The 25,936-nt window shown below is 29.4% G+C and overlaps 1 protein-coding gene across 1 annotated transcript in view; it reads left to right on the forward strand.

Moving 5' to 3' along the window:
• ago (F-box and WD-40 domain protein 7) overlaps window positions 1-25,437 on the forward strand; it is a 46,461-nt gene extending 21,024 nt beyond the window's left edge. Inside the window, exons 6-13 of the mRNA XM_075372839.1 lie at window positions 2,167-2,301; window positions 5,548-5,748; window positions 9,731-9,910; window positions 11,188-11,369; window positions 15,647-15,872; window positions 17,503-17,713; window positions 21,975-22,079; window positions 25,091-25,437. Of these exons, the coding sequence (XP_075228954.1) occupies window positions 2,167-2,301; window positions 5,548-5,748; window positions 9,731-9,910; window positions 11,188-11,369; window positions 15,647-15,872; window positions 17,503-17,713; window positions 21,975-22,079; window positions 25,091-25,254 (1,404 nt within the window). The 3' untranslated portion in view covers window positions 25,255-25,437. The remainder of the gene's footprint in view (window positions 1-2,166; window positions 2,302-5,547; window positions 5,749-9,730; window positions 9,911-11,187; window positions 11,370-15,646; window positions 15,873-17,502; window positions 17,714-21,974; window positions 22,080-25,090) is intronic.
• Window positions 25,438-25,936: the final 499 nt, after the last annotated feature.

The raw sequence follows: 25,936 nt of genomic DNA on the forward strand, positions 1-25,936 counted from the left end.
GAAAAGCAATGATCTGGTGTGTTGCAAATCATCGATTGACTGTCAGAGAAGTTGCAGAAGAGGTTAGCATCTCAATTGGATTGTGCTATGACATTTTGACTGAAAAATTGAATATGAATCAAGTTGCAGCAAATTTTGTTCCTCGTTTGATGACAAAACAGCAGAAAGATCTAGTGGACGTTTGTCGGCAACTTCTTGAACAAGCTGATGACGATGTGAAACATTCATGCAAAAGATCATAACGGGAGACAAAAGCTTGGTTTACGGCTACAACTTCAAGACAAAGGTTCAATCAACACAATGGATTGGCAAAGGATTTCCACACTTCCAGAAAGCACGTCAGTCTTGATCCAGTGGCAAAGTGATGTTTTCTTTGATATTTTAATGCTTCTTTGAGTTTTCCAGTTTTGATCGAATTGTGCATTTGAATTCTTGCCTCAAGGTGAAACAATAAACAGTGCATACTATCAAGGCGTTTTACAACAGTTATGTGAAAAAATCCACAAAAAGAGATTAGAGTTGTGGCAAGACAACTCAAGGTTCCTTCACCATGACAATGTGCCCGCACAGTCAGGTTTGTCAATTTGTCAGTCTTGTGCCAAAAATTGGATGACTTCCTCCCTCAGCCTCCTTATTCACCAGACTTGGCTCCTTGCGATTTTTTCTTATTTCCAAGATTAAAGTTAATAATGAAAGAACACCATTTTGAGACAATTAATGACATTAAAGAAGCTTTTTCATGGATCTTAAAGGCCATTTCAAATGAAGCTATCCGGGACTGCTTCATGAAGAGGAAACACCGCCGGGGAAAGTATGTGAATAGTGGAAGTAAATACTTTGAACGGGACAAGGACCAATAATTTATAAAATTAATAATAAAGATTAAAAAAATAAAGTTTATTTATTTTCTGGACAGACCTCGTATGTATTTTTGAAGTTAAGTAAGTAAAAGTAAACTTTATTAATTACAATTTTCCCTTTTTTTTATTATTATGCACTAGCATAAAATTTATGCAGTTGGTTTGAAAATTGTTATTTTTTCATGTCAAACCTGCATATGTTTCTATTTTAATCTTAAAACAAAAAATATACGTTTGTTTATATCTTGTAGCAATGAAAAGTGGACTAGTTGTTTTCAAAGAAAAATTACTATAATTTTTGGAATTGTGCTACAGTTTCATATGAAATATTTTATTTGTTCTTTATATTGGCATACTGATATAAATTTAGTTAAGTGGTATTATAATGTGGGATTTTTTCTACCTTTTTTGTTTTTTTTTTTATTGTTCATATTTACATTTCTTTTACTATAACCTGAATAATAATGTAAACAAACTTTAAATTTTGATGCTTACATGTACATAATATTACATTAGGTTAAGTAGAGTAGCCACTGGAATGAAAGATCGAAATGACATCCAAAAACAAGTTTTACATTTCATTCATCTATTATTCTACTAGTACTACACTGTATTAATTCATTTAAAAGTGCTAACATTAACTTTTCTTTTTTTTTTATAAAGTTAATAAATTGTGATATTGAATTACGAATTACTTTTTTTTTAAAGAAATATTTATTTTCTTTGCTTTGTAATGGAATTAATGTTTTATTATTATTTTATAATGCTGAAAAAATCATTGTTAGTAGTGTTTTTGTTTTGTTAACATGTAGCAAGAAATTTAAAACTGTGTTTACATTATACATCAGCTCTGTTATCTTATTACAGCTGTATGCGTATCTATATATATATATATATATATATATATATATATATGTGTGTATGTATAAACAGTATAACCTTAATTATTTAACACCACAAATTTTCTAATTTTAAAATGAAGTTGAACATTTTTTAATATATATATATATTAGATAGTTCGAAAGAGTAAAATAACACGCTTTTCTCAGAAAAGATCCAACTAAAATTGACTTAAGTGGTCCCATGTTGGCCGTAAAAGCATAATAATAATAATAATAATAATAATAATAATAATATTAGATAGTTATTCAAATGATGTTTATTTAGGATTTTTATTTATGTGTAATTAAATATATTCATTAATAATATACTGTGAATTGATTTTTTAATTTGCTTTAATCTATTTTAAATTAATTAAAATTATAATGTGATATTGTGTAAGTTTTATTGTTGTTGTTTTTTTCAGAGATGGTCAAATGCAGAACGATTATTAGCTATTGACCGCTTAATTGAAATGTGTGAACCAACACAGGTTAGGCATATGATGCAATTAATTGAACCCCAATTCCAAAGAGACTTTATTTCATTGCTTCCCAAAGAGGTAATTATATTTTTTAATCTCGTTATAATTAGTTTAACTATAATTACTTTCAAAATATCTGATTTTAGCATTCATAAATTTTTATTAAAAAAACATTTATAAACCAAACTCTCCCTATAAGAAAAATATTTTTGTAATGATATTTTTGTAATGTATTTATAAAAAAATATTTTTGTCACTGGTCATTTCACAATTCCTATATCAATCTATGTACTTTATACTCTTTTATACAAAATAAAAAGTTGAAATTTCCCTAAAATACCCAAAAAATTTGTATCCATGACTACTTTTGACTCAATGGGTGTCTTGTTTTTTGAGGATTAATAACCAAAATATTTAAAGTCTTAGAATAGAAACAAGTTACGCTAGATCACAACTGCTGATGTACTGATTTCTATGAATTCTATAAATTATTTTATGTAACTGATATATAACAAGGACAGGTGGCCCAACAACTCAACAGAACAGTTCACCTTGTTGGCTTTGTTTAGGCCATAAATTTGCCTAAATCAGGTTGTGTTGTAACCCATGAGGTAATTGTATTGTACTCTACTGCAGTTCTCATTAAAAAATTCTTTGAATTTTGTAACTTGTCTTGACAACTTCATAACTAAAAAGAATATACCAATGAATTTATTTTATATCATTGTCTTGTGACAATGATGTATAATTTGGTATACAGTTAAGGGCAATACCAGAGTATAATCTGCTTTCTGTGTTGGTTATTATTATTATTAAACCCTGACTCAGTTGGAGTAGTTCTATTTTTGTTTAACCATAATTTAGTTTAATTAGTTTAGTTTAACTATAATTTAGTTTAATTAGTTTAACTATAATTACTTTCAAAATATCTGATTTTAGCATTCATAAATTTTTATTAAAAAAGCATTTATACACCAAACTCTCCCTATAAGAAAAATATTTTTGTAATGATAGTTTTAGTTTAGTTTAACTATAATGTGTTGTGCTACCACAATAGTAAGAGTACTTTCATTATTTATAGTATGAACACATTATGATCTTCAGTTCTTTTAAAGATCCTGACTATTTTTTTAGATTATAGCTAGTAAGTATAAAATTCTTCCTATCACAGAAAATTAAAATTATCCCAGTATTTGAAGAAGAAAATAAGTAAGTTGATGTTTGCTATTATTTTAATTTCGTCTCAACTATAGTAGGAACAGTGGGGAACAACAGAGAAAATTTACTGAAGGTGTACTTCGAGGAAAGCAATAATTATAAAAAAATTGAGTACTGTTTTATGATTGTGTAGATGAAACGGTTTTTTAGGAGATTCAGCAGCAATGAAATTTACACTTCTGTTAATGACCCAATTTTGAAAACTGAAGCAGAATTCTTTGCTAAAAATTTGGCTTTAGTTAAGTCTTTAAAGCCAAATTTTTAGCAAGTTTCTGGCTGTACAAATTTAAAAAGTCACTTCCTTATGTTTGGCAAAATTAATGGTGAAGCAAAATATATTGAGGTTAAAACTAGTGGCCTAGAATACAAGGAAAGAAGACATTTTAATGCTAATATAATGGAAATTTTTTTAAAAAATGTTACCAGGTAAAACACTAAAGTTTAAAAGTAAAAAGTAAACAAAATATTGTCAACAGAAAAAGTAGCTGTTCTAGTTTGTATCTGTTTGACAGGAAATGAGAAATAGCAGTTATTAGTGATACTTAAATATAAAAAGCTTAGATGTTTTAAAAACTTTAACTCATTACCTGTTAACTAGTGAAACAATAAATTTGCATGGATGATGGCTCTGATTTTGAAAGAAGTATGAGAATGGGAGAGAAAATTAAAAAAGAAAGCAGAAAAATTTTATACTGGTGAATATCTGTGCAGCACTTCCAGATATTCAAGGACTTGCACAAATTAAATATTTTTTACCCACTAACACCAAATTGTACTGCAACTGATGGACCAGTGTATCAAATTTCTTAAGGGTTATTTCAAAAGGAAAATGCTGCTTCGTCTCATTGAAGAAATAGAAAATGCTGATAAAGCATGTAATCTGTATCTTGCCATTTTTATTTTTCAAAAGTTTAAAACAATAAAACATTGGTTTCAGCTTGCCAGTTTTTTTTTTCTATATAGGAGAAGATGAAAGCCATGATCTGCCCTCAATAAGTAGTTAAATAATTTAATATGCTGCAGTAGCTTCAATTAAATTCATCTGATATTAATGAATATCCAAAGGCTGATGAAGGAGTGGCAAAAGCAGACAAATTTGCTGACAGTAATATTGAAACCATCCATCACCTACAGTAATTAAGATAGTGAAGATGTTGAAGAGACTAAGATGGAAATTCTACCAACTTCTAAGCAAGCTTTTGATGCCAATAGGATTGTTTTGATGTACTTTATATACCTGTTTTCAACAACAAGCTTTTAGTATAGAAAATGCTACTGAAAAGGATTATTACTGAACAAAACGTAAGCAAATTAAGAGTTACCTAAGTTTGTTAAAAAACTATTTGAGAAATTATAATAAATAACTTAGGACAATTAAAATAGAGTAGAGTGACTTTACCAAATTATGGTTCTTATATAAAAAATATTAAGTTAAATCAAATGTAATATGTTTTTTTAACTGTTGTATGTAAATTAAAGAATTTACACATATGTAATATTTAGTGTTCAATATCACTTTGAAAAATGGTTGCATGAAATTATCCAGGTAACCTTACATCGGTGCATTTTTACATAGATTTTTTAATTTAGCTTAATTTTATTATATCTTTACATATTAAAAAATATTTTCTAGAGTAAACAACAATACTTAACATAAATACATATATTTTAATTTTAAAAACGTAATATATTGACTCCCTTTCACAAAATTTCTCTATATTAGAAAAATATTGCGGCTCGCTCTAACAAATTTATTACAGAGTTTTCTGTATGTAAAACTTGTAGCCTGTTTTTTTTTTTTTTTTTTATTTGAAAAATATGAAATGTTCAGTTCATCTCCGAATTCGACAGAATAGTATCATTATTAAAGCAATGGTTGATTTGTTGAAAATTAATGACTGTCAGGTAAGTTACATAACTTACCTGGCTGAAGAGAGAAAACTTACTTTTTAGTACACAGAAAATAGTAAAACAGATGGAATAATATTCTTGTTAATGAAACTTGCATTCAGTGATGGTAAAACCTCTTACTATTTAATGGTGCTTTATTTATAATTAATTGTTGAAACTGAAAAGTGCTGTAAATGTATCAATTTTTTTTTCCAGTTGGCCTTACATGTATTATCATTCCTTGAGCCACGAGATTTGTTACGGGCAGCACAAACATGCCGTAGTTGGCGATTCTTAGCTGAGGATAATCTTCTTTGGAGGGAAAAGTGTCGAGAAGCTGGTGTTGACCGTGATGCCACAGCTAAAAGATCTCGTCATCGCCCACCTAACTCAAATTCCCCTTCTTCTCCATGGAAAGTTAGTACTTTTCTCCGAATTTATTTAATATACAAGTTATTTTTATGTATTGTTTTTACATTGAATCATAAGTGAATTTTTTTGTTCTTTTTTAGATGTGTAGAAAATAACTGTATGTGTGGTTTATGTTCATACTTCACCATCTACTTTTAATTAATGTTTTTGTTAAATTTCATTAATTTGATATTAAAAGATTGATACTTTTCTTTCACCTTTTACATATGCTTTTAAAAAGCTTGTGTATTTACAATTGTAATTGTTTGTTGTTAATGGTCAGTTCAGGCCATAGTTTTGTTTGGAATACTTTGGTGAGTTAAACCAGACTATTTATGGTAGAAAGAGTTTTATTGTCCATCATGCATTTCATGCCAGGCTTTTTGAAATTGAAGTAAGTGTACCTGGTGATTCAAATGCTGCTACTTGTCTCGTAACTTTTTTTTAATCCAAGATTACTGTCGGTGGTGTGAATAACTAAAGATGTAGAAATTTAGTTGACTGACTTATCAGGCAGTTTCATAGGTTTTTTGCTGTGTAATTCTCTTATTTTGGATTAATTTTTGTTTCACCAAATCATTTTATTTAAGTTCATATCAAAAAGACCAAAAAATATTTGCTTTAGGCATTATTTTACATATTTCCTAATGTATCGTCTCATGTATCTTCTTGTATTGAACTTCTGAAAGATTGAAAGATGAAACTTCTGCACTTTTGTTACCAAATTAAATTTGATTTATAATTAGAATATTTTTTACTAAAATTCAATTTAATTTTTCTCTTTGTTGTCAAATGTGAATCTGTTCAATTACTGAATTCTTAAGTTGCATATCACTTTAAATATTTTGCTTATAAATAAGTTACTATAATGTTTTTTTTTTCATTATATATTATCTTATGACAAAATGTATTTAAATAGAGAATAGTAATATAGTTTGTTGTCATTATTTTTTTAGGATGAGTGTTATTAAAGTTTTGAATTATATAATTTTACTTCAGTAGAATGCCATTTTAATAGTATAATGCAAGCTGATCTGTTTCTGAATGAGCAAGAATTTCTGGAAAAAAATTTCCTGTATATTGTGAAATATACAGAGTGTATCACAAAGTTCTCCTGGGACTTTGTGATACAAAGTCCCAGGAGAACTTTGTGGGGGTCCCAAGTCCCACTTTGAAGTGGGGGTGTTTAAATTAAAATAAAATTGGAAATCTTTACTTCAGAAATCTTCTTTCTTATAAAAGTTAAAGTTATTTTAAAGATCGTAGATTACCAAAATATGTTATTTAATATTCATCCCTCTCCCCAAAATATAACTACATATGAGGGTAGGGTGAAAAGTTTCAGGCCTGGATAAGAAACAACATTGTTCCTGGTAACATTTTGATTTATTTTTCAACATAGTCAACATTACAGTCTATCTACTTAGCCCAACATTCCATGAGAGTGCTTATGCCAGTTAGGTTTTTCGATTGTCCAACTCCTTAAAATAACCGTCTATGGTAGCAGTAACTTCATTATTGATAGAAAACTTCTTCCCTCCAAGCAATTTTTTAGGTTAGGAAACTAGTGATAATCACTGGGAGCCAGATCAATCTCATCAACCATCACAAATCAATGTAAACTTCCTCTGGATTGCACCAAAAGAGCTCAAGACAGTTGCTTGAATTTTTTTTTGACACTATTTTTGGTTGGGTATGAGCAAACACGGCACCAATCTAGCGCACAGCTTGTTATGCCCAAATGTCCGTGCAAAATATTGCGCGTGCATTTTATTGACATGCCTGCAAACTCTGCTGCCTTGTTCACTGCCATCATCTTATCTGCTAAAACGATTTTGTGGATTTTTTCTATCATTCCTGCCGTAGTCACTTCAGAAGGGTATCCACAGTGCATGTTCAACCCATTTTAAACTGAGCAACCCAGCATTTAACTGTTGTATTTGATGGAGAAAAGTCATCTCCCAATTTCATATCAAGCTCTTCTTTAATTTCCTTTACACTTTAGCTTTTGAGAAAAAGTATTTAATCGCTGCAAAAAATTCTAGTCTTTCCATTTTTCAAAAATCACCCTAATTCTTCACTTTGATAGACTTCATTAAATACTACAATTAGTGATGCTGTGACTTAAAACTCTTATAGTATACTAATGAAGAATGGAATCACATAAACGCAGTTGAGAAATTAAGCATTTTAACACCATCTATGTGTGTGGTCCGGAACTTTTCACCCCATCCTCGTATATTTTTTTCTTTTTAACTCTTATCTTGTTTCAGGAAAGGTATTAATGGGAGTTTTTTGAAGTTTTTGTATCTATATTTTCTAATATTAGCCTTCAAACCACTTAAATGTTTTTGCCCATTCTACTCCCAGTTGTCAGTTGTAACAAATTTTATTTATTCTAAATTTAAATCCTTCTTGCAAATTACTCATTCCATTTAAGATGTAAAATTCTTAATTTTTTAATTGCAGTTATTCTTAAGTATTTCTTGGGAAAAAATTAGCCGAAAAGTTTCACCCCTTCATAGAAAATTACAACTTTGTTTATATTACAATTAGGGCTATATCTTTGTATTTTTTAAACAATTTTAAAAGTTTTTTAATTTATTATTATTACTCGGGGATTATTTTCCTAAAGATTAATTTTATCGAAATGGTTCCCCTTTAGTGTGGGAGTTCCCAAAAAATTGAATTTTTTTTTTGCACAGGTCAGCGTTCAATAAATTCTATGTATGTATAGAAACAATCAATTTTTTTCTGTATTTTTATTTAACTATCGATCATAAAATTAGAAATAAATATTTTTACATAAAAATATGAAAAAAAATAATTTATAATTTTGGTTTTGTTTTTCAATAAAAAGGAATAATTTTATCATAAAGATACAAATAGAGCTTAAAATGATTGAATTGAAAAATCAACTGCTGGCTTTTTCTTCTATCTGCCAACAAGGCAGAGAAAAAATGCCTTCATTTAATTGTTCATATTCAGCCCATTTCATTGTTTTCTTTTGTATTTTAATTTATTACAAGTATCTTAAAGAATTAATTTATTGATGAATTCTTCCAGTTTGAACTGTAAATCCCTATGTTTAAATCAACATTTGTTAAAAGCTACATTATTTATTCATCTCTCAGCATCAATATTTTTTTATTTATATAATTTTTCTCTTGGAGAGCTGCATCAAACCAGTCAAATGACTAAAGACAAAGAAAAAATAATAATTTGTTTTGATCACTGATTGACATCAAAATGCAAACTAAATTAACAGTATAATAACATGAAACTCTAACAAAATAGTACTGGTAAAAAAAAAATTGTATTGTATTTTTAGATATTCTACGTACAGCTAGACTTTATGAAATAACAAATATTATTTGTTATTTCATAATATATTTATATCATTAATAATAAATTATAATTTATTTCATTTGACCTTTAAAAAAAACTTTGTTCAGTTTCAAGAATATGAGGAAAAGAGATCACGGTAATTGTTGAATAACTGTCAACTTGGTGAAGTACCTCGGTTAGGTTGAATTATTCATCTAGTTGATTATTTAAATAAAAGGCCTTGAGTTAATTATGAATAAAAATTGTATTTATTATAGTTTTTGTTTATGTAATTCACAAATATATCAAAGATGAATATAACAAGACAATGTGAGTCTTCAAGCGATGGAATGATACTGCCTGATTCTAGGGTAGAGCTGGCTTATGTAGTGTAGAAGGAGCTGAGTGAATCATCAGGAGTTGTGTCTCATCAATAATATTTATATTTTTATTGATCCGTTTAATTTTGTTTACTGTTAAATAATAAACTATTGATTTTCTCAAATTTATTCAAAGTGAAAACTGAATCTAAATGATTTAATCTTTTTCTGGTTAATTAGGGTTTTTTTGAACAGGTTCTACTCTTAAATTTGTTTTATAAGTTTTTCTTCATGCTTTTTTGTTACACGTTTTATTTATTTTGTTATTTTTCTTTTTTCAGGCAGCTTTTATGAGGCATCATGCAATAGAGATGAACTGGAGAGTTAGGCCAATCCGACCACCAAAAGTGCTCAAAGGGCATGATGACCACGTTATAACATGCCTTCAATTCTCAGGGAATCGTATTGTCTCTGGATCTGACGATAATACACTTAAAGTCTGGTCTGCGACCACTGGGAAGGTATCTAATTAATTTATTTTTATTTTTTTTTATTGTTTCTTATGTTATCTTTTATTTCTCCAATATTTCTGAGGAATTTCTGTGTTTCTATCAGGAGTCACAAGTATAATGATTATAGGTTATCCCATATATGTGCCAGTCACTCCTGTTAGCATCATATTGTTATTCTCAAGAATACTAAGTGCTGCATGCCAGGGTCACTAGGGATTGTAAGAAACATAGTGGTATCTGGTTTTTTGTTGCCTGTTGCTGAACTGAACTTACTGTTGCACACTTACAGGTTAGGTCCACTTGAATGTATTTGCCATTTAGATCCCTACAAATAATACATTTATTTTGTTGCTATGTAATGAACAGCACTTGCTGTCTAATGAATGCCATTAATTACTCTGGGAGAAAGAAAATCGACTAGTGCTGCATGTATCTTAGATGCATTGTATACATCACAGCCATAAGAAAGACTACAATTGTTAATATAGAGCAATAAATTAATTTATAAGTTTGGGAATGAATAAATTATATGTCTAGTGTAATCACTCAGTCAGTCAAGCATATTATGGTGTTTTTCTTAAGTGATACTTTTCACAAAGAATATATTATTTGAACTAAATATATATATATATATATATATATATTAAATTGGGTAAACAAATTTGTTTCACTTTTTTAGTGCAAAAAAAAATTTTAAATATGTATGCAAATTTTCATCTATATATGTATATATTTTTTTTCAGTACAGTACTTTTTTTAGCTATTATAATATACAAAATGTGCACATGAGCGTTTTGGCTTATAGATGAGGTTGTTTGATGAAGTACTCCAGATTTTCTAATAGCATTTTCCTTTTAGGGTAGAATATTTTATGAATTGAAGGTCAGATTTAGAAATTGCAAAAAGAAAGATGATACTGGTTTTTCTAAACTATCTATGGCAGTATGTTTACATTATGAATGGTAAAGTATTAAAAGAATCTTTATTTACTAACTCGATCACTTAGTATTTTTTGCTCTAGGTGTACATCTTTCGTAATGTCACCTGTCTGTAGGAAGAGTTTAGGATAACATTAAAAAGTTTTGCTTTGAATATTTTAAGATATTACTTTAAATCTCAGATATATTTTTATTGCAGTTGATAAGACATTCTTATTTTTAGTGATTTAACTTTACAATTTTGTTGATGATTAATTCACCACATGGCTTATATATCAAAATATAACCTGAAATATTTCTTTCATGAATGAAAGTAAGCCTTACTATTTATTGTTTGATTTTTTTCAGTGTTTACGGACATTAGTCGGGCACACAGGTGGTGTGTGGTCATCTCAAATGGCTGGTAGTGTTATTATTTCTGGTAGTACAGATCGTACATTAAAAGTTTGGAATGCTGAATCCGGCCATTGTTTGCACACGTTATATGGTCATACATCAACTGTGCGTTGTATGCATTTACATGGAAAGAAGTATGTTATGTATTTATTTTTATTTTTTTAATTTATTGATGTACATATGTCTTGAATTTTACTTTATGTTAAGTTATCCAATAAGTGTACTTCTATTTTTTTTTAAAACTGTTTTGATTTATCATTTTAGCATGTGATACATTGAATCGTAGTTTATTCAGAAAATCATGTTAAGCAATAGTTCATTTTTCTTACGATTAGCCTTGATTGTACAAAAGGAAGTTAGAAAATAAGTTTCTATTCAACTGCTATTAGTACGAGGGTCATTCAGTAATTAAACAGACAAATAGCTGTACAGCAAAAATCGTTTATTAAATAAATATAATATTTTTTGCCTACTTTTTCATGTAATTCCCACCTACTTCTCTGCATTCGTTCCACCTTTTTATGAGCCTTCTTCTTATCTCCTCAGTGAAGAATTCTTTACTTTGATCTCAAAGCCAGTTTTGTACTTTTTTCTCTCTACCTCTTCATTATCGTTGAACTTGATTTCATGCAAAGCTTTTTTCATCGAACCAGACAGATAAAAATCAGAAAGGGCAAGGTCAGGACTGTAAGGAGGATGAGGTAGGAGCTCCCAACTTACTTTGCCAGTAGTTTCCAGCATCATTTGTGCTGCATGAAGTCAAGTGTTATCTTGAAGAAGAAGCATGCATTTCCTCTTCAACACAGGCTTGACTTTGTTCTCAATCATGGCTGAGTAGTGTAGGCTGTTGATAGTACTTTGCTTCTCCAGATAATCACAGAAAATCAGACCATGGGCATTTCAAAAAATGATTAACATGATCTTGCCAGCCGATGGTTGCGTTTTGAATTTCTTATGGACCAGTGTTTCAAGTGTTTCCACTGCACGTTTTGATGTTTGGACTCCAGCTCAAAATGATGTATCCAAGTTTCCTCACAGGTTAAAATCCTGTCCAAAAATGAGTCACCTTCATTATTGAAATAATTTTTGAGTTTGATGCAAATGCGAAATCTCTCGGCTTTGTGATGAATGTAAGCTCTCTGGGAACCCATCTTGCACAAATCTTATGGTAGTTCAGTTTGTTTTTTTAATGATGGAATGGGTTATGCCAACACTTATACAACATTTTTCAGCAATTTGTTCAACTGCAAGTCATCAGTCTTGGATAAGTGAATCAATACAATAATGCAACACCGAGATCGACCCTGTTACTGGAAGCCTGGAGCAGTGCTTGTCGGTCATGTTTTTGTGGCCACTTTTAAACTTTTGCACCCATGCATAAAAAATCGCACGATTCGTGTAACTACTGCCATATTGTTTGTTCATCCAAGAGAATATTTCTGAAGGTTGTACACTTTTTGAAAGTAAAATAAAATCGCAGAACGCTGTTCTTCAAAAGTACTTTTTTCAAGCGGAATGTTTGTCTGTTTAATTATTGAATAACCCTCGTACTACAGTATGTAGTCGGTTTATGGATGATGCTTACTTTACGTGTGTATTGCTTGATAAAATAATTAACTAATCTTCTATTATACATAATGCATAGTTCAATAATGATGTCTGTTAGATCTGTCTGCATATTAGAAAAACTGTGATCTGCTGTTCGTTAAAGTTTTGTAAGTAAAAGGAATATTTTGTAACCTACCAGTGAAATTCATTGTGAAACTGATACCCTTTAATATGATGAATGTGCAATAGTTATAACATTGGTGTTGTGCATTTCTTAACGATTGAATAAATATGAAGGAAAATAAAGAAGTGGGACATCCTTCCTCATCAGTAAATCTTGAATTGATAATCAAAGGACAGCCTAGTAATCACTGCAAGGTTATCTTCCACAAGGTACAATCTGAGATCTTGTTCATGATCATTTAGGATATTAAAAAGTATGCAGAAGGTGGATCCTCAGCAGCTAACAGAGGAGCACCAGAAAATCTATTTGGGTACATCCCTTACTCATGTTTTGCTATAAAATAAAAACTCCTTGTAGAAATAATTACTGGGAGGGATGAAGCGTGGGTATTCCATCATTAATGAGACAAAATCCCAATTCATGTTTTGGAAGCGTCCACAACACTTACTGTCAAATGATTTAAGACATCAAAAAGCACTGGGAAAATCATGGTGATGGTGTTTTGGGGCATTTATAGTATACTGGAAGCTTTCAGTCCTTACAGTGCTACGATACTGTGTATCAGATCTTTATTAAGAAACTGAAGAAATCTATTTAAAAGAAAAGGCATCAGATGTCAGCTAGTTTCAGTTCAATGGTTTGATGACAATGCCTTTTGGCATGCAGCTCAATCTTTTAGAAAGCTAGAACTAGGAACTTCTTAGCAAGAATAATGCAGCTATTTATTTTTTCAAGACATGTAAATATTTGTGTAAAAATATATTATTAAAAATTAAGTTAAGATGGAAAACTTATTTCTGACTTTATCTAAAAAAAAAAAGCAATATAAGATTTTGTAAAACTTTTGTTTGGCGATGATAATTTGGAATAGACTTTTAACCAGTCCTGAAGTTTGATTCCAGGCCAATTAATCTAAAAGTGTAAAATGAAAACAGAAATAGAGAATAAAAAGATGAGTAGGTTTTTGTTTTAAAATATTCATAAATCCCAGAATATTAGTCAAAAGTTTTACAAATATAAATATTGTTTAGAAAATCACGGTTGAAAACTAAAGCTTAGCCTAAATTGATTTTTATCAATAGAAGATAATTTATCAAAGTTATAATATGAAATAAATTAATTTTTTTTATTACAAAAAATAAACTTTGTAAAATATTTTTATATAAACTTTTTAATTCATAAATATTGTTAAATGGGAACCAACATTGAGGATTATGCTTGCCAATTTCAGTTTGTACTAATGAATAATATTTCATAATTGATAATGAGTCATTAAGCCTCTTTTCTTACATTTTACTATGTGGTTTTCAAATTCATGCATTGCCAAATTTCACAGTGCATTTTGAATAAGGTTTTCTCCAACTATTTATTAATATAGGCCTTACTTCATGATTATTTTTTTTTGGATTCTGTAAATTTTAATATAAATTGAGAACTATATTTTACAATTTTTACAAGTCACTGATATAAATTACTTATAACTGTGAACATATAATGTTATATAAATGAATAAAATTACAATTTAATTACTTAAAAATTTAAGAAAATTGTTCAGAAACTAAGAGTAAAAAATCATTGACATATGCCCTTTAACAGTTCTTATGACAGTATGAATTTCTTCCTCTATTTTATTCAAGTTGCAAGTTTTAGACCTTTTTTTTTTTTTGATTAATTCACTGCTAAGCTTGAAGCTTGTGCATAGGAATATGATGTGGATGTTTTGTAGCATGAAAAATTCCAAACTTAGCCGGGATTTGAACCCTTGATGAAAGATATCCTACTACTCTGTCCCACAGATCAGCATTGAGTGTGTATTTTATTATACAGCATTACTGTAGTCATATACAAATTTTAAGTAAAAATATAAATAAAATAAACTAAAAAAATAATACAAAATGTTAAAGAAGATAAACTAAAATTTTTTTAATTATTCTTTGAAATTGATTTTTTGAATTCAGTGCCAAGTTACGAATTAATTGGTTAGTTTGTTTGGCCAAGGCAGTTCTCCCCAAGCAGTTCTGTCTTCACTGCTACATCACCTAGCACTAGCAGGATTCATGCCTAGCTGGCCAGGCTTGCTGCTCTGGCGAGATGTCAGAATCCGCTTCAAGATTCCATACTGGCCCAGCCAGGAGACTTCCTTCTTCTTCTTGGTCTGCTCCTGTCGGTAGTCTGCTATTGAATGGCTCATGCTTTGCTGTACACTCCTTATAAAGCCACCTGCGAGTGATGGGGCCACTATGGTGAGTGTGTTGCGCAGTCAGCTGGCTTGGTGGGAAGGAACACGTGTGCAGGCATATAAGTGGACTGCAAGTTTCCCCGACATCTGGCAGGCTTCTTGTTTGCTAATAAAGCACAGCTTGAGGCAACAGAATAACTGCCATCATCTGAAATCAGATATATTAAACAAATTTGCATAAATTGCCAAATGTAAACAGTGCTGGCCACAATTTTCTTGATATTGTTGGTATATTTTAGTTACTAACGACTTCTAAAATATATCAGTATATATATTTCTACTTAAAATTCATTAAAAAAGCTATTTTATTTTTATTTTTTAACATTTTTAATATTTATAGAAATAAATTTTCCAGATTATCATTTATGTAGTTAATTATTTAATTGATGATTTTTGCTGAACCAATTGGACTTTATTAAAAAAAATGTTACAATTTATAGGGTTGTTAGCGGTTCAAGAGATGCAACATTAAGGGTATGGCATATAGAGAGTGGGGAATGTTTGCACGTTCTAGTTGGTCATCTAGCAGCAGTGCGTTGTGTCCAGTATGATGGTAGACTTGTTGTTAGTGGTGCTTATGACTATATGGTTAAAGTATGGAATCCTGAGAGGGAAGAATGTTTACATACCCTTCAAGGACATACAAACAGGGTTTATTCATTACAGGTATTTAAAAAAAAGTACCTTCATATTTTACAAATAAAATGAGTATATTTAGTCGTAAGTATTTCTTATATATTAGGAAATACTCTATATTATATGTACCCTTGTTATGAACTTAATATTAGTTTTTGTTTATACATTAAAATTATGTACGTTAACAAATAGTTAAAATAGTTAATAGTTTTCTTCTATGCAGAAAATGAACTTAACTTGGTTTATGCCATTTGAATTAAAATTAATTTTTTAGCATAACACCTAAATCCTGGTTCATAACATTTACATTACATAATTATACGTGAAACAAAATCCAAGGGTTGTTAAAAAAAAGACTCAAATTTTTTAATTGTGCGCTTTCTGCAGATGGCATGCTCTGGCATGTACACCTAGCAACATAGCTTGGTAACATATCACCTTTTACTGAGTTCCAATCCATATATTAGTTGTCCTGTAACTACCAGTTGATGAGGTCATGCATAAGCTGCTTGTTGGATTAATGAAAAAGCAAAAATGAAGGAACAATGTGTCTGTATGAAATCTTTCATAAAACTGGGGAAAAGTTTCATGGAAACATTCCAAATGCGTAACCAAACATACAGGATGACTGCATGAGCCAAACACAGTGTTATGGTTGTTTTAAGGAGGACAGAAATTCAGTTGTCGAAGATCCCGAGGGCTAGATGACCTTCTAAATCAACAGATGGCCAACATGTTCAGATTGTGAACACTGTAATTCATCAAAATCATTGTTTAACTGTTCTAACTTCATTGTCCATGAAGTTGCTGAAGAAGTCGGCATAGTGTAGGATCTTGCCATCAAATCCTAACTGAAAAACTTGCCGTGCATCATGTCAGTGCAAAATTCAGGCTGCGTTCGTTGACAGATGACCACAAGCAGAATCAGGTTAAAATCTATCAGGAACACAAATGTGAATGACATCTTTTTCAAGAACATCTTAAAAGTTTTACCCAAAATTTCACACAAACGCAATGTTCCTGTAACTCCTTAATTTTTACTTTTTCGCTAATCCAATGAGCAGCTTATACACGACGTCACTCACTCAGTAGTTACTCAACAACTAACGCATAGATTGGAACCCAATAAAAGGCAATATGTTTCAAGATATGCCGCTAAGTACACACAGTGGTCAGAACATGCAATCTGCAGACATTAACATGCAATTTAAAAAGTTCAGCCCTTTTTTTTTTTCAAACAAACCTTATATTGTGTAACAACATGTGTCACTCCAAAAAAAAAATTATTGCGTGTTCAGTTTACCAGTGTTCTGTATTTTGTTATAATTTAAAAATTATTATATTTATTACTGTTATTTTTTTCTTTTTTATTCATTTTGATACTTAACAAAATATTTTTTTTAATATTACATCATTGTTGTTGAACTTTATGAAAATACTTGTCTATGACTAATTCTCAGTACATATCGTATATGGCCAATAGTATACTAAAAAAAGTAAAAGATACTATATCTGGTACCAGTTTTATATCAGTCCTTATTATTGGAGGATTAATATAGTAGAGTAAATAAATTTTTATATTAAGAATGTTATATTCCATAATTTTACAATATATTGTTATAAATTATTATGAAATTACTTTGTCTCTCCTTTATTTTAGTTTGATGGTGTGCATGTAGTTAGCGGTTCATTAGATACGAGTATCAGAGTTTGGGAAGTAGAGACTGGTGCTTGTCGTCATACTTTAATGGGTCATCAGTCCCTTACATCAGGCATGGAACTTAGAAATAATATATTGGTGTCTGGTAATGCAGATTCAACTGTTAAAGTATGGGACATCCTAACCGGTCAATGTCTACAAACTCTTTCCGGTAAGTTTATTTTTAGAAATATCTTTCCAGTAACTGATTTTAGAAATTCTAATTTATGAATTGTAATAGTGTCAGGAGCATTATTAATATTTTAATAAAAAGTAAAATTATTTTGTACTTAAAATTCTATTTTGCATATTAACATATTGAGTTCAATGTATTAGTGAATTATTTCTTTAGAAAGAGCTTGTGTGTTACCACAATTATTGATAAATAATTGAAAAGAAGACATTTAATTTATTATAATACAAATGTATACTTTTACAATAAAAAAAGAAACTTTAATTTACCTTAATGATTAATAAGATATTTAGTTTAATGATTTCTTCCCGTAAAATATGGTTTCATAGGAACGAAGATTGAGGAAAAATATATAATGTCTGTTGAGCTGACTGTAGAATAGATGATTAAATTTAGTTGAAGCTTGAAAAATTTCCTGTGTTGTAGATGGATTAGAACAGAACCATTCACATTTTCTTTAAAGAATGTATTTGTGTGCATTTTCCCATAATAATGTACATACACAGTATATATTATCAGTATTATTATGAACTGATTTCCTTAACCAATACGACATGCACTTCATACAATTAATTAATTACCTCTTGACAACTAATGAGCACACATGGCAATAAAGCATTTCATCATGATCCAGTCTTACTTCTTTATTTTAAAATCTCATTAAAAATAATGAAAATCCACAGTAAAATACTATTTACGTCCTTATAAAATATTTTTCTTTTTGTTTCAATGCCTTTTGGTGCTTTTTCTTTTGTGGTCTCACAGTAGGTTGTCTCTTTTTAACATCCAACAATAGTCAGTTACGTTCACGTTCCATATTTCTTGGTATCTCCTCCCATCTCTTTCATGCCTTGATGGTATCTTTTCCCCTGTCCTCACTTATTGCACCAAGATTTTCAGGAAGTAGTCTTGGTGTGAGCCTAGAAAATCCACCTTTAGATTCACTTTACAGCTGAAATTTTTTAATTTTTCTAACACTTTTGGTACAACATTATTATAATCTTCATCTTTTTTGTTGCCAAGAAACTTTTTAACTGTATCTTTGAATGCTTTCTAAGCTTGTTTTTTTGCTTCATCCATTTTAGATTGAAATATTTCATCTTTCTTATTCTTCCTTATATCCAGCCCAACAAAAACACCCTCCTTTACCTTTGTTTCTGATAAATCTGGAAACTGACTGCAAAGATACTTGAAACACTCTCCATATTTTTTTAATGCCTTCACAAATTGCTTCATTAACCCTAGTTTAATGCCTAACAGAGATAGAAAACTTTTCTTGACTCTATTAAACTTTCTCTTTCAATGTTTTTCATATCAACTTATAAGATTTGATTGGTGGCCTTTCTTTTTTATTATAGTGCTCCTTTCTATCACTACTATCTCACTCGCACAAAAAACATGGATATTTGATATAATTGCATTATCCAAGTAATAAAGAAAGTACCTTTAAATCACCATAAATTTTCCAACCTTGATCCTTATACCAAAGTGTAATCTAAAATAACTCAAAATTTTCATAGCACTCTTTCAAATGAACAGAATGCTTCACTGGTAAAGAAGTGTACTTCCATTGTGCAGAAGAACTGCTTTAAGACTCCTTTCGACAAATTAATGAACATTCTCCATTCAGAAACCATACAGTCAGTGTAGAATTATTCTATGAGTCCAGGTACATCATAATAAACTAATGCAACCTCTTTAGCAAAATATTGAGCAAAGTCTTTTTCTTTGTAACTAAACCTATAAAAAGTAATGCCAGGAAGTAACAAACTTTCTTCCTTCAACCTTGAGTCTAAAAGTACAGCGGAGTCCTTAGAAAGGTTTTAATTCCCTCACCAAATCATTTAATTTGGATTGCTTGAATAGTTTTGATTCATCATTTCAGGATCATAATCATTTTCATCATTAGCACAGGCCTGTGAAACCATTTCTTCATCACATATAACATCTAAGTTACCTAGTAGTGAAGGAACAGGTATTTCAGGATGTTTCAAGGTAAATAAATATGCCCTTTCTGTTTTTTTAAATTGAATTCCTTTATTATAATACATGAACAAAAATAACAATCATCGCTGTGATTGGTTGGTTCTCTCCAAATCATAGATACTCCAAAGCCTGTTTTCCAGAAAGTCTGGTTTTTTCTTTGCGACCATTGACTAACTTCAACATACTGTGAACAAACCTTTAGAGAAGACCAAGATTTCTCTTGGTTTACTAAATCACACTAATATATGAAAAATATACTTTTTTTTTACAAATTCTATAATGTTTCTTTGTTGTTTTTTGACTGCAAAGTTTCCCAAAATATAGTAAGATGAGTCAGATGCATTGACACAGCCTCTTGATGTCATTGGAATTTAATTTAATGAAAGCTTGTTAAAGTATAAGTTATACTTGTAAAATAAGTATAGTTAACGAATATAAGTTAAATGAATGAGGTTGTAAGAAACTAATAGCACAAATGCATACCACAGTTGTAAAAAAGGTACTGAACTTAATTTTTTGTCTAGAATAGCAGTTGGTGGTGGGGAGGTTGGCATGCAGTAACCAGAAAATGATCAGATGTGTAGTAACACAAAATTGGCGCTATGTACAGTTATGTAAAAGATTTATTACAGCGTTTAACTTCTTTATCATAAATCCATTCTTTTAAACTTGCATTTTCACATATAAAAAAAAATTATAATTGTTTAGTTAAACAGTTATTTTACAAAATGATCCTTTATAATAGGCTAACATGTATAGGTTGAACAAAAAATGACAAATTGTGAAAAAACCTTACTTGATGTAATTTTTTTAATATTTTTCCCAATTTCTGCAGCAAAAAATCTATTGAAATCACTAGATAGATTGTAGACAATTTTACCATCACAGACTTGTGTTATACTAACTGTAAATGGATTTTAAAGAGTACAATTTATCTGCTTTCATTCTGCTTTTTAAAATTTCAGTTCTTTAAATAATATAATTGTTTTAGTGTAATTTTGTTAAATAAATTTATTTAAGAAAGAATTATTACAGGAAGCTGTAAAAATGTTTCTTTTTTTATGTTCTATTGCAAATTAACGTTTCTTTTATTATATTATATGGTGAATTAATTTTTACGTATTTCAATTTCCTTATGTTTAATTTAATATGAGCTATGCCACTTTTTAGGGCCTTACACTGCACGTTATATCAGTATTTTCCTAAATTACTTTTTTGGATATGAGGATTTGTAACATTCTGGTGAAAGCTATTTTGTAGATTCTGAAATTCAATGAAAAAAACGTTGGTATGAAATAACTTATACAATTTTATAGAAGAATTTGTCAACTAAGAAATAGAGAATAGTCATTCTTAATTTCAAGATTTGTACTCTTGTTGAAATCTTGTTTTAACTATTCATTACAGTGAAGTCCTGAAGAGAATGAAAAATTGAAATCACATGGTATTTAAATTCTTAGCTGACAATATTGTCGTTACATATAAACATTTGAAGTTAACTATATTATCTAGAAATAACATATTTTGTTTAACACATTATATAACATATCTTGTGGATATGTAAATGAGAGAGGATAATTTTATAAGCAGCTGTCATCAAGAAACAGCTTATGCACGATTGACCTAGACAGAAGAAAACAAAACATGATAAGCAAGTGGAACTAATAATTAGGAAAATATCAAAGCGCTTTCATCAGTTGAGATGCCAATTTGGCTAACAATCTTTATTTCTTATTAGATAGAAGATCAAGTAATAAAATTTTAAAATATTTTTTATTTAATGCTTAATATTTTCAGTTTTGTGTTGTAAGGAGATTCGGAAATGGACAAAGATGAATGGAATTGTAGTTTTCATAGGAATTTTTTATAGATACTGTAAATGAAGGATGGTGAAGGGATACAGTCGTTATCCACAAAAGGATTACAAGCCTTTTAGGAGAGTTTTTGGTAGTCTGCAGTGTACTTGGGACAGCAAACTTTAACTCCAGATTTTTCTCATTTCTATATTTTTTTGAGAGATTGGAAACATTTATACACTTTCGTCACATATACAAGTGTCTTTTGTTTTTAGTGACCGGTTCTGTTAAAAGACCAGTACATACATTTGTTTTATTTTATCCTAAATGTATTCATTCTGTAAATGCACAATAAAGAAAAAATATATTATTTGTCTAGTATTTTTTTTTTCATTTTGCGCTACATATTTGTTTCTATGTTGATTAAAATTAGATTATTTATGGTTTCATTGTTTTAGGTCCAAATAAACACCAGTCTGCAGTTACATGTCTCCAGTTCAATAATAGGTTTGTTATAACTTCATCAGATGATGGAACTGTTAAACTTTGGGATGTTAAAACGGGTAAGAGCGTAGTAATTTTTTTCTGCCTTGAAGTTACAAGTATGTTAACTGGCAAATTTTAATATGTTTATTAAATCATGGTTTCCTATTAATTAATAGTTTTTCTTAGAAATGAAATTCTTATGCAATAAATGAGATCTTATGAACAAAACTTCCAGAAAGTTCAACTAAGATTTTTCCACTAACATTTTTGGTTTTTTCCATGTCTATTATCACAAAATAAAAAAAAATGTAAATATCCTAAGTGACGAACTTAATGATGATAAAAATACAGAATTTTTGTTGAAAAATGTAAATATTTAAATGGTTTAGACATTAATTTATCCCTCTTTGCTCATGTAGTACTGTAATGTGTACCATATAACTAGTTTATAAGTTAACAAGGTTTTTCATTATACAAATTATTTTTGTTGAATACAAACGAATGCTCTTTCTGGATATAAACTTTTAATTCTATTTTAGAAAATTATAAAAAATTGAAAAATTCATCGATAAGTTACAGATAGCAAACTTTTTCACTTATGCTTTATATCTAGGGAGTCATTTTCTGCATTTATTATCACAACATATTTAGAATTTATCATCAGGAAGTCTTGTTTTTGAGCATCTTAAGGAATAATTACTGTTGTGAAGATCTAATATAATTAAATGTTGAATGTTACATTGATTATTTAACAACCAGTATAGTTAAGTATTTAATCTAATATTCTACTTATTAGTAGAAGTAAACACAGTTCACTGTATACAAAATTGTGATACAGAGTAATCTGGTACTGAAAACTAATGCATCGTAATAAAAAAAGAAAACTAATGTTGGCAACATCTAATAGCTGATATGGCAGCCTTTTCTTTGTTAGAGCTCAGTCAGGTGGTATTTTCCAGGAAATAATCCTATCTGAGGATTACTCAAAAAAGCTATAAATCAATGGGTGAAAGCTTGGACTTTTATCTGTGAAATCTAATATGAATCTTTATACATTCTGTAGTAACTGACATTTATTTATAAGAATGTACTTACTATAAATAACATTAGTGAATAAATACAATAGAAATTTTCCTAAATTAAAGGGCAGTTATTAGTGACGTTTTATACTAAAGTTGACAATCAAAATCATGATACAAGTGCATTTTGGGTGACAATAAAATGTTGCAAAATAATCTTTCACAAACTTCAGCATATAAATAATTGTATTGCTTAATTGTATTGTATTGTCCACCAGTGCAACATTTTGTGATCATTTGTTTTGTTAGCATTTCTTTTGGTATGTAAGAAGGAATGGTATTGATCATATTAGTGTCTGTACAACTCTATTTAATTTTTTTTTTGTACCATAAGGTTTGCTATAAGATTCATTCTCCTTATTTTAAATAAAGTAAACCACTTTATTGCCTTTCAGTCATAATTTAATATTTTACTATAGAATCAGTCCATCATGTTGGCATTTTATTGCACAGATTGGGGAGGTTGTTTTTTTTTACAAAATCACTCAGATTTTTAGTGTCCTTATATAAACAAGGGAATGTCCGTAATATAAGAAGTGAGTGTTTGGCAAAATTAAAAAAAATTTACTTCTAAAAAGTTGTCTGCATGTATGTTTATTTGAACAGAAACTATTACTTGATCACTCTTTTCCATTTTATAAAGAATAATGAGCAGCTTCCAATCTGTTCATTATTATTTGTGATTATATCTTAACACTTCAATCATTTTCCTGATCACTTGACTAGAAAAACTTAACTAAACTTTGAGCATGGAGGGTACAGAAGTAGTCAAAAAAGTCCATTTCAATTGTAATCTTTGTGATGGTGGTGGCCATTATCTCTTGCCCCAGTTTTATATATAGCTAACAATATGCTTTGAAACAACTGTACAAATGTAATTAAACTTTCATAATTACAGGAAACAGCTTATTGATTTTGGTTATTAGCCTTATTTCATTACATTACTTCCTATAATGTTTTGTTCCAGGATCTCTGTTGATGTGTTTCAGTTTTTTTTGCATCATTAGATTATAAGGATTTAATTTATTGTTTAGTTTACATCTTACCCAGGTCCTACATGATAAGATCCACCCTTATAGATCTAATCTCCGATGTTCATGTGGCTGTCGCCAAATTCCTGGACAATTTAGTTTCAGTTCCTAAATTTTCATCCTTATTTTCAGATTTTTTTTACACTTAAATTAAACCATGTGATTTTTACCTTTTATTTTAAAGCGGTATTAATTCTTTTTTATGACTATAAAGTAACTGTATGCAAAGTAATTATTTGAACACAGTAACTGCTGGGGTCACAGTGAACCACATTAAATATGTTGCGTATGTAATATTCATATCCAAACTTAATTGTATTGACTGTCTTCATAGTTATTTTCAATGCTTGTTTATAAATTTTTTAATAGCAGGTGTGAAATTATTAAATTAAAAGTTTGTTGACAAGAAATTGTGAATGCATAAAGAAATTATAGTTTTGAGTGTAGAGTAGCCAGTAATAAATTTGCGTGGAAGTAGACATTGTTGGCGGTAAAGCAACCTTTTTTTTATGAACAAATTTTGTATTAACCTCAGCTATTAGAAGTTACATTATGTTTTTATGAAACTATGAGATCAGGTTAAATCCTCCATGCTTTTATAATATAATAATAACAAGTGTTCTGCCCAAAGGCAGGTTTTCACATGGCCGCCCTCCATTCTGCTCGATTCTGTGCCATCTGTTTCATCTTATAGTAATTTCATTCCCATTTTATATTGTCTACCATTTTCATTCGTTTCCGACCTCTTGCTTTCCTCCCTGTTACAAATCCTTCCAATGCAGTCACCAGCAGGCGGTCACATCTCAGCCATTGTCCCAACCAATTGCATTTTCTTTTTATTATTTCAATAATCACCCTCTCTTCTCCCTCTCTACAAAGCACCTCCTCATTCCGAACTCTCTCCGTCCTTTTATAAAAGTAAAAAGATTTATTATTTATCTATTTTTTATGTTTTTTACTTGGAATTTACATTTATAGGTGATTTCATTCGAAATTTGGTAGCACTGGAAAGCGGTGGAAGTGGTGGTGTTGTTTGGAGGATTCGTGCAAATGAAACAAAACTTGTGTGTGCTGTTGGCAGTCGTAATGGTACCGAAGAAACAAAGCTTCTAGTTTTAGATTTTGATGTCGAAGTGAAATGAAATAAGAGAGTGATTGTTTATTTGATTGTGTTTGTTTATTTACTCGTTTTTTTGTTGTTTTTTTTTTCAGTGTACCGTAATGTACGTACCTTATATAATTATTATGTATTATTATGTATTATGCATTGTTTATACTTAATAATTATTTTAAAACGAACAGTGTTTAATAATTAATATGAATATTTGAAATTAAATTTAAAAAACTATTATTTTAATTTAATTTAAGCGAAATTGTGAATTTTTTTGTAATCAGTGATTAGACTAATTGTTAATTGATAATTAATTGCTTTATATGAATGTATTTTTTGTTTTATAATTAAAGAACCTTTTGCAGTTTACATATGAAATTTGTTAGCTGCATCGGTATTATTAAAGAAAGGACTGAAAAATATGTAAAATAGACTTAATTAAAAGAGTATAAGGAGATTATTGGTTACTGTATTGCTTTTTCTTTTGTTTCATCATTTTTATTTAATACTGTTAATTTATATTGATTTCTGTAATTCATATATTTTTTAATTCTTGAGTATATTTTATACGATAAATTATTTTTTTTAAATCTTGCATTATTTTGTTAATTTTCATTAAAATAAGAGTTGTATTTTTATTTAATGATAATTTTTTCTTGTCACAAGAATGTGTTGAACTTTTATTTATAGATTAATTATATTAGTAGCAGTTT

This window comes from Lycorma delicatula, chromosome 8 (genome assembly GCF_047948215.1).
Source record: "Lycorma delicatula isolate Av1 chromosome 8, ASM4794821v1, whole genome shotgun sequence".
In the NCBI taxonomy this organism is placed as follows: Eukaryota; Metazoa; Arthropoda; class Insecta; order Hemiptera; family Fulgoridae; genus Lycorma; species Lycorma delicatula.